We start from the raw sequence: 10,936 nt of genomic DNA, 5'->3' as shown, positions 1-10,936 counted from the left end.
GTTTGTTTTGTTTTCTTGGTTCTCTTTTTTCTCCATCCCCGACCTAAGTTAATTTTTGAGATCAGAAGGTAATGATCAGTATTGCATTCAGGACCCCTCATGCCTCTTGTATCTTTGACTAACTCTCTTAGTTTTTCATCCACAACAACAAAGTCTATACTGCGGCTATTTCCTTGACACCAGGTGTACATGTGGATCTTTTTATGCCTAAACCAAGTATTTGTAATAAACAGACCCCTTTCTAAGGATAGACCAACTAATTTATCGACGTTATAGTTTGTTCTTGGATCCCCAAAATTACCTAATACTTTTTCTGCATCCTGATTTTGGATGTCCACCCAACCGTTCATGTCTCCTTGTAGAATTATTCTTTCCCCATGCTCGTAAATGTTTATTGTGTCATTTAAAGTGTCCCAGAAGGCGTCTTTTACTTCTCTAGGATCACTATCAACCGGCGCGTAGCATGCTATGATAAATAGTCTTCTGATTCCTACTTTTATTCTAGCCCACAGCAGTCTGGGAGACACGAAACCATAGTCTCCGAGATGCTGCTTTGCTCTTTCATTCAAAATCAGACCTACTCCTTGTTTACAATGTGATTCACAGTCTATTCCTGACCATATTTCAAATCCGCCTTTCAACACGCCGTTTTTTATGTCTTTGGTTTCGCATCCCTTTTTCTTTGTTTCAGACGCACATAAAATGTCTAGTTTCTTCACGTCCATAGTTGCACGCAGTTCTTTTACCTTTAGATCAATTACTCCCCTAGCCTCCCCTAGTTCCGGTCCTTTCCGAGGCTATTTTGTAGTTTGTATTGTTCATTGTTTAGATTATACGCCCAACTAACACCTTTATGCAATAAGTTTATTTTGTGCGTCGAAATCATGTCAAAGTTAAGTATCAAATCGTCATATGGTGGAGATTGTAGTTCTAACGTCAGTCCCACCAAAAACTTCAGTTAATAAGGGAGAGTTGGGAGAGGGGGGAGGTAGACCTGGGGCCGAGAGAGTCGTCTTGGGTTTAGGAATATCCTTTTTCTAAATCATCACCCACAAAAGTTAATGGAGAAGCATATTATAATTGGAATTCAACAAATCAGAAACGAACAAAGTAATAATTTGCCTGCAGATAATCAGAAAGAATTGAAGGAGTGTCGTTTTTTTAATACTTTGATTCTTCCGTTTTTGGTCAAATTTCTAAAACTATTGAATTTATGTCGAAAAAGTTTAGGATTCATACTATTGTTCTTATACTATTTTAAATTATTTCAATAATAACTTTTTTCAAGGATCCTTTAGATAAATTTGAAAAGGGTGATGTTGTCTATAAGATTACTTGCAAGATCGAGCAAGATCTGTAAGATGACTTACGTGGGACTGAATGGAGAGGAACACAAAAATGATGTTCGTTTGGGACGCTGTTATAAAAGTGTTCTTGCCAGCCATACAAAGGAACTTATTGATGTTGACCGTGATTTCGACAGGGATAATTTTTGTATTGAACATAGTGAAAGTAACTAGAGAAAGAGAGAATTTATTAAAATGCTTTATTTTAAAAAACAAAAGTAGTTATCTAATAATTTAATAATTCATTTGGACAAATTAGGCAATAGTCATGCTATTATGATTAATTATATTTAACATTGATTTTCCATGAATCTTGATTTTCTTTTACTTTCACTATTACTGATGTGTTTATGACGAAAATTTCAAGTATATGTACATCGAGTTTGCCTTTTGACTCTCACCGGGTATTTCAGGTATGTTTATAATGGGTTTGCCTTTTTGATCTTAACTTGATTCTCAGGTATCAGGGAGAGAGCATCATGGATTCGTTGCTGTTCCTACCTGCTCAAATTTTTCTTGCCTTGATAAGGGTGCTCTATGAGTGCCAAAATGTTGGTAATTATTTTGTTCACATGTTTTTTTATCGTGATTTGATAATAATAAAAATAAAAAAGACAAAAGATATAAAAAAAGAGAAAAAGGGGGTTTTCGCTGGTTGCCTTCTCATTTTTATTTCCTCTTTTTTATTTTTGTCCAAAGAAAGAATTTTTTCCTTTTCTTTTTTAGGGATTTTATCAATCTTTTTTTCAAATTACAATAAAAAACATTTGATGGTGGTTGTCCAAATTTGATGATTGTATTCTTCGTTTTATTTTCAGGAAATCTGTTATTTAACTAGATTATTGGACGTTAAATAGGATTTTTAATTTTATTTTTATCTCATTTAAATATCTTATATTATAAGAAAAGGTTTAAAAACAGAATTTACTATTTTTGCAATCTATTTGATCTATTATGCTTTATTCCTCACATTGTGAAAGTATGGGGTCTCGAAGTTAAGTGCAAAATCAGATGGTATTTTAGAGTTAGATATAATTTGGTCTTCATGGCGCGCGGTGGGCGACGGTGTTGTAATGGTCGTGCGGTAGCAAAATTAGATATGTGAATCTAGAATTGAGGGGTAAAGGATGTCGGGATCTACGAAGATCAAGTAGTTCAAAGAAAAGGGCAGGAAGTTGTGTGTCAAAATATGAAAGTGTTGCACTTGCTAAATATCTTACCACATGGAAACTCAGTGAATGAAGGACAGTATATATTTTTGTTAATTTAAGGTGATATTTTAACTAGTCGACCCACTATTCGATTTTCGACATTGGAAATGTCCCAGGCAGTAATATTATCCATCCTCAAAAATTAGACATTTTCAGACTCATTTTGAAATTTTCGATTTCTAGTGACTTCACTGACTTGACCTGTTACCCCACACTCAGTTAGTCTGCTGGCTGTTATCTAGTTTCACCGGTTACCTGCAACGCTTCTTACCCCAAATTTTTTTGTGTGGTTAAGACAACATTTTCTTAAATCGATACAAAAACCTTTGAACAAAAAGATTTAGATATGATGGTCTCTTACTAAATTTCTCACCAGGTAAAGGAGCAGTAGGATCGACAAAATCCTGATCATCATAGTCCTTGTTTTTCTTGTTGGCGACCAATTGATCCTTCTTGTCAAGACTTTCCTCGCGTCTGTCTGAGTAATCTGGGACTTCTACATAAGGTATAATATCTGGATTATATGGTGGAATGTCCGATGGATAACCAGGAACAGTCTGTCTCTCAACCTTTCCTTCATTAAGGTTCTTTATATGATCTTCTAGATTGATATAAGTTGTATTTTTCGTTTCTTGAGCCAAGGGAATACTAGAACTCTGAAAACGTCGAGGTCCCAAAGTTTTTAACTCTGGTTTGGAATTGAAACTTTTAACTTTGAAAAAGTTTGGTGATCTTGTGGTGGACAATGGAAACCTGATCTCTACTTTTGGTGTCACAGTTTTTCTTTTAATTGGTTTTGGCGGAGTAATATTTAAATCATCCACTTCACTGGCGACTGTATCATTATATGCTGCAAGGGCCAATGAAGGTGCAAGAAACGAATATGGATGAGGCACATTATTATTTTGTGCACCATATTTTTTCTCAAAAATGTTTAAATTGTCTTTAAACCCTATATCTAGAGGAGATGTAATTTTGGTTGCTGATAGCTTCTGTTCCTCTGAGGGAAGTTTTGGTTGGCGATATAATTTTTTCAATTCGTCCTTATTAGTGCTTCCATTTGCGGAATTATTATGAGGTTTTGCAGCAATAGATATTAACTTACTTATTGTTTCACGTTTTGAACGTGATTTGATTGCATTTTCTTTTGCTTTTCCCTTCTCACGCATTATTTCAACTACAGTTGTTATCTTTAAAGCTTCGATTGGACTTGGATTTCCCAAATCTAATTTAAATTCAGTCGTGGGAGTCCTGGAATTCATAGGTGAATTTTCTACTTTCAAGTTCCAAGTTTTGATATTTTGTGAATTTTTCCTCTCGGTTGTATCTAGGTTGTTTCGAGTAAATTTAGAGTAAATTGGTTTGATTTCAATGGAAGGTTTGTGTTTACCATCCTGAAAATTTAAAATAAGGAAATCTTATTTTTTGATCAAAATATAATTTATTAGGCGGAAGAAAGCTTTTGAATGCAGACTATAAGCAAACTAATTACGTGCTTAATAATTTAAACGAAATAAATTATGTTTATAAGCTCGAATTTTTAATATTTCTTGGATCGGATCTTTTGCAAATCAGGCAGCTCCAAACAGCAAAATCTCTGAGCAACGAAATATGTTATTAGGCGACACGCATTTTTCTTATTAAAGAAAAAATCCACGATTAGAGAATATTTCGAAAAAAATCCTGATTTGTTTGAAAAATGTTCCGGTGAATTCAAAACTTCGTGGAGATCGATAATCTTAAAGAAATTCAGGATCTCGATACTTTTTATTTGAGATTCTAGATCTCCATGAAGTTTTGAATTCACCTGAACATGTTTGGAGAAAATCTCGTATTTTCTCGAAATCGCCTCTGATGCATAAAATTTTCTTTTTTTTTAAATTCATTTAAAAAATTTTATTTATATGTGTAATTTTTTTCTTTTTGATTCTAGTATGTTTAACCCTTATTTTTCGAAATCCGTCAGAAAATTTAAGAATAGTTTTAAATTAAGAAGGTGGCGATAATTTGTTAGAAAATATAAAAGTAAATTTAAAAAAAAACCAAACTCTTGAAAACAACGAAAGATACAAAAGATATTCAAGATAAAAGTTTGTAGATATAGAAAATTTCTACAAAATATATCTTGCATCATTTACAAAACAAATTGCGAAAAATGCATTTTCGGAAGGAAAAATTTTCTCTGCCGCGAAAATAGTTTAGCCGGTATAAAGCTGGCAGGATGCCTCAATCATATGAGCAACAACTTTTAAAAAATATTCCAAAAAATAACAAAGCTAGGTTTTTCCAGAAAATCTTTCTCTTACGTTTTTAAAATTCAAATAAAGAATGAATAACATTTTTGCAGCCCTGTATCTTTTTGATATTTCGCAATATTTAAAAAATTTCTAAACCATTTTTTTCTCCGAGAGAATTTTCTTTTAAAATAATTTCAAGTGTAATTTTTAAGTTTTGTTCGTGAAGAAAGCAAGGTATCACAGAAAAGTAATTGAAAATGTATACATTTGAATAAATTGAGATTTGAGCTTCAAACTTGGGGGATTTCTAATTAGAAACGTTTACAAATAATTTTTTAAGGAAATAAGTTTTAAATGAAGAGAAACTTCTAATTGGACAATGGTAAGGATATATTTTTCAAAGAATTGTAAACAATAATTAAATGTAAACAGCTTCAAGATTATATTATAATTCTAAATTGAGAAATTCTTCTTAATTCATAATAATTCAAATGTATCTAGAAATTCCTGGGATTTAAAAATACTTCAGAAATAAATTGTATCAGGAGGACATGGATTCATTTGATTAATTTATGGTTGTAAAGCAATTTCAATATAATTTTTTAATTTTAATTCTTGTCTTTGAAATGAACTGAAATTTCACGCACTGGCGATTTTCAATTTTTAGTTCACTGAAACTTGAATTGGATTTAGAAATTGGAAATAAGCTCCAATATGAAAGTCCTAGAGGTTGAGGAAATTTTTCTTTAAGGCCTAAAATTTCAAAATGGAAATTGTGTAGCAGTTGGCACAAAAAATGAAATTAGAAAGTTTTGTTACAAACTGTATCTGATAATTTAAGAATTAAAGCTAAACTTAGAAATTCCAAATTTTATGAAAACATTCTCCGGGCTACAAAAATGGTTTAGCCTGCATAAAACTCACAGGATTTCTTTCTTATAGAAGATCAAATTCAATAAAAAATTGGATAAAATTATAAATGTGTGTTTTTTTGGTAGAAAACGACTTGATATATTTTTAAATAAATCGTCGCCACTTTGCTAAGTTTAAACTTTTTTTAATTTCCTGATGGATTTTAAAGAAAGCATTTGTATTTTTCTGAAAAATAGAAGTTAAAATTCAAATAATCGTAACTTGGTGGAAAAAATGTTGTTTGTAAATCGGGTTACTATACGTATTGCCTAATTTCCTTTAACAAAAATAATATTTTGTCGCTGAGACATTTTAGTAAATGAAATGTAGAATCGGACTAATTTAAAATATTTTCAACCCTTTTTTCAAAATTCTTGATTGTTTGCCTGAAAAAATGGCTGTGCAAACTATTTTTTCATTCGCTGCTATAAGTTTTGAATATTTAAACTAAATGACTCAAAAGAAATTTTTACTTACCTCGGGTAATTCTGCAAACCAGCTTTACTAAATATTATTAAAAAGTTAAAACAAGAAGCTTAAAGTCATTTCAAAGATTTTTTCTAAATTTTGTTGGCAATTTTGTTTCATATAAAAACATAACAATATTAGCTTAAAAAGTTTTATACTAAACTATTTTAATGATTAATTGCGGAAATTGATTTTCTTGGAATGAGTTTATATATTTTTTTATCAACAGCGAATTTTAAATAGATAAACAGCAAAAAATGTAATCTTTTAAATTATTACACAATAATTTGTAAACATTTTTTTCTCGTTCATTAAATATCACTTACATAAAAAAATGTCTAACAAACGAAAATTTTTGATTCATTACAATTTTTTGACAGAAAATTTGTCTCAAAATCTTTTACTTTTAGTAAAACCAATATTTTTGAAGATAGTTCATGAGAACTATTAATGTAAGAATATACGAATTGATCCAAACATTCATATTTAGTTCAAAAATTTAAATGTATCATTTACTCATTTTCTTTTTGAACAAAATTGACTTTATGAATTATTGCTGAAGATCTAATAAATTGTTGATTGTTCTTTTTCAGGACCCAGGCGGAAAAATTATATATACATTATACATAGTGTGAAGTATTATATATAATATTCATTTGTCTTTTACATTTTTTAAATTTAAAACAAATAACTATTATATATAATACTTTATGCTATATACAAACTATATATAATTTTTCCGCCTGGGGACCTACTTTTGTTAATATAACTTGGCCAATTTTTCTAAATTTTGGACTAAAAATTTTTTCTAAATCTTTGCGAATATAACAAAACTATCTTTATTTATAGTAAAAAAATGCCTTATGATCCATCTACCAGTGAAAAAACAATTAAGTGCATATTGTGCTGACTTAACAATTTACAATTCATACAAGGGTGAAAATATATGATACACAATATTTACTCTTGAAACTATTTTATTTTATTATCTTATTTTATATACAGAGTTACCTAGAAGAATTTTTCCTACAAAATTCAGAAACAGCAGAAGATGAAGGAGATATAAGCCATACAAAATTCAATAGGACAATTGAAATAACCAAACTTTAATGTAATAATTGAATGAACTAATTAATAAAAAATTAATTTGAATGAAAAACTGTTCTATAAAAACAAATTCTTCAAACAGATTTTCCACCTTCATGTTTTCTTGCACTGAAAGGGTGTATTTACAATCTACGTACAATAATACTTTAAGCAGGTAAATACATTACATAGAATTATGTGTAGAATACATCCATACCGTGGAATACATCAAATGTATGCTGTACAATAATTGCGTCCATATTTTTAGAATATTTTGCGTAATGACTTTTTAAAATTTCTAAATGAAAGATATTAACGTCGTTTATATTAAAATATTATTTATAAAAATATGAAAAACGTACAGAAAAGCTTTAGGGACTCAAAGCAGATTTTGATTTGATTTGCCCTCGAAAACCTAAAATATATTTCAAAGAGAGACTTCTTCTTGTGTGAAAATAAATCTGCAACTGTCCTTCAAATTATTGGAAAAACGCTGCTCCTACACAAAAATATTGTTACACAAAGTGTACTGATTTTATTTCTCCTAAATAAAATATTTTCTGTACTAAATATATCCTATACAGAAGTAAATAGTATTATGTTTTTGGACACAAAATATTTTCTACGCATAATATATATTCTAAGCAGAATTAAATAGTCATTACTTTATTCTCAAAATACTCTCAATGTACAGAAAAATATTATGTCCAATATTTTTTTGCAAGAAATATCTTTTAAACAGAATATTTTTAATATTTTGAAACAATAATTTGATATAATTTTGAATTGCAAACGTTCAAAATTAATTTTAGATTGAGGCTCTTCACTATTTTGAAGGGAATACAAAATATCAAAATTGGAAAATTTCTAAATAAAAGCGTTTAAAATTAAATAATTAAAAATTGAAAGTGTTTGAAATTGATTTTTTTGTATCAAATGCTCTCAAAATTTCGAATACAATTTTGAAAAGTGGGCTATCTTATTTCTAATTTACAGCTTTCAAAATCAAACAATTTTATTTTGACAACAATTTCAAACCGTGAAAAATTCAATGATCTTAGATTAAAAACTTGTGAATTGAAATAGTTTTGAATACAAAGCGACTCGAATTTGACAATTTGAGATTAAAAACTAAACTGCATTTTTCAAAGTCTAAGCTAAAAAAAACTTTTAATAGAAAATACTTATAAATGTGGAAAATTAAAAATGAGAAAAAATCTGCCACGAAATGTTAAAAAGTAAAATAATACAAACTTAATTTAAAATTGAAAACAATTTTAGTAACCAAGAATTGCGATGTCAAAACATTTTTGTGCTCAAACATTCACAAATTTCTGTTCTCTAAAATATACGTGAACCGTTTAAAAATGATCAATTTTTACATACTTTTCAAAATTCAACCATTTCAATTTTAATTGGAATATTTAAAAATTCTGAAAGGTAAAACTTAAAAATTTAGCTTTCAACGTTAAATTTCAGAACTTTGAGTCTGTATCTATTCAAAATTAAAGAAATGATTTAATTAATGAAGCATGCTTTTCAGATCGTTTGATTTTAATTTATATTGATTTAAAATAATACCATTTTTAAGTTCAAATCGATTCATTTTTAACACTTCATTTAGAATTATTATTAATTTTTGGAATTTTAGAATTGTAATGATTAATTTTTTTTAATTTTCAACAAAATATCGGACAATTTTACGATATTACATTGAAAATTAAGAATTAAAAAAGAAGAATATAAAACGCAAGATTGCTGTATATGATTTTAAAATTGTTTTTTTTTATTTGAATTTGAAATGTTTAATATTTCGAAACATTTTTATATTTTCAAAAACAGGCAATTTCGTATATTCAATATTGAAACCAAACAATTGGGAATTTTTAAATTCACAATCAATAAATTTAAAACTGACAACCACTGCTTTTAATGTGCAATTGTGGAATTTTGTGAGAATTAATAGCAAAATGGTCCTGATATTTCTCATACATAAATTTGAAATAATTATGAAATTTAAAATAGAAAACCTTCGAATTAAAAAATTTGAAACAAAAAGTTTTTGAATTTAATCTGTATTAGCTTAAATTAAATTTTAATTTAAGCTTGGTAAGAAAACTTTAGTTCTTTGGCCTTAAAAATTAAAATGTTTCAGAACTGTGCAAGAAAAAATATAATTTTAAAGATGATAAATATATTATTGATAAGTATTATGTCATGTAGTATAAAGAAACATCTACTTTGTGTAGAAAGTATTTTATGTAACACGAGTATGTGTTCTCGCTTTCTCGGCGTGGTTTGGAGCAGCAAGGTAGGTCATTGTTGGAGGGGGGGGGGGATACTTTACCGACCTAGGCGGATAAAATATACTTTACTGTCAGCGGGAAATGCGCGTGCATGCGCGTAGGTTACTTCTACCAACTACTTTGTCGCTTAAAACTACCCTTAAACGCGATACGTAATATCATAGGAAATTTTGGAAACTTACTACACAGAATATCGTGCACACCGAGGCAGCGAAGTCTTTTTTCAGTCTTGCGTTTTTGCAAAAACTCACGCTCGGCCGTAAAATAACTACAGTGAAACTATTCTATAGCACCGATTTTGGGGTTGATGGTGGGTCGTAACTAACTCATTATAGCCCGCTTTGTTTTTGTTTGTTTACGCTTGAGTGCTTGCATGAGTGATAACCACAGAACTCACGCACCCTGCGCAGCTCCTGTCACACCTACCTGCGGAGCAGCGTCGATTTTCGGAAGGGGTATAGAAGGAAGAGCTATTAAAGGGTTTCACTGTAGTTCGCTGTCTTGGTGCATAATATCTTATTATTTACTGCCTTTAGTATTTTGGGAATAGTATATTTTGTACAGGAAAAGTGTTAGACACAAAAGTTTGGTGTCTACTGTTTTGAGAATATATTCAGAAAAAATAATAACTATTTATTTCTATGTGGAAAGAATAAAATAATATTTAATCTTGTTTGGGTGATATTACGAGTAGAAAATATTTTGTATAGGAGAAATATAATCAGTATAATTTGTGTACAATATATCCTGTGTAAAATATATTTGTGTAGTAACGAGTGACATTCTTAATTATTATGGTATATTTACTGTGAAGTATGAACAAAAATAAAAAAATAAAAATGAATGATTTAAATGTATGATCTGTATTTTATAAGGACTATGCTACACACATGAATACTTACTAGAACTTTCTAAATGCGTGTCTTCAAAACAGAAATGGCTTTAGAGATATGAACTTTGACAGATATATAATCACCTTTTCTTTCACAACTAATACTATCAAGTGAAAAAAATTATCTTCTACTTTTTTGAATGGAATCAGCTTTTTATTTTTTCAGTGGAGTATTTATCAGGTGAAAAGATAGTCTGCTTCCTTTTATTTTAGAACTTTTCAAGAATATATGAAAAAAATGTGATAGTATCTCTAAGAAATTTCTAAGAAATTAAAATTAAAGGACACTGTCTGCACATCTATACTTGTACAATATCTTTTTTTATTAGTGTCATTGTAGTCTTGTCGTTATTAAAATTATATTTACTCATTTATCTTCATCAATTGTGGGTCCGGATGCAATAAGGGCACATAAAATTTTTTCGTGCGAAAACGAAGTCCCCTGGAGGCTTTAGAAAAAATTTTCGAATTTTAATTT

General features: G+C 29.3%; 1 protein-coding gene across 1 annotated transcript in view; it reads right to left on the bottom strand.

Moving 5' to 3' along the window:
* The window catches only part of LOC117178447, a 22,278-nt gene that overhangs the window by 10,064 nt on the left and 1,278 nt on the right, over positions 1-10,936 (bottom strand). Inside the window, exon 2 of the mRNA XM_033369874.1 lies at positions 2,931-3,951. Coding sequence (XP_033225765.1) covers positions 2,931-3,951 — 1,021 coding nt within the window. The remainder of the gene's footprint in view (positions 1-2,930; positions 3,952-10,936) is intronic.

This window comes from Belonocnema kinseyi, chromosome 8 (assembly GCF_010883055.1).
Source record: "Belonocnema kinseyi isolate 2016_QV_RU_SX_M_011 chromosome 8, B_treatae_v1, whole genome shotgun sequence".
NCBI lineage: Eukaryota > Metazoa > Arthropoda > Insecta > Hymenoptera > Cynipidae > Belonocnema > Belonocnema kinseyi.
Note: the sequence above shows the minus strand (reverse complement) of the source record. Positions and strands in the feature narration are given on the sequence as shown.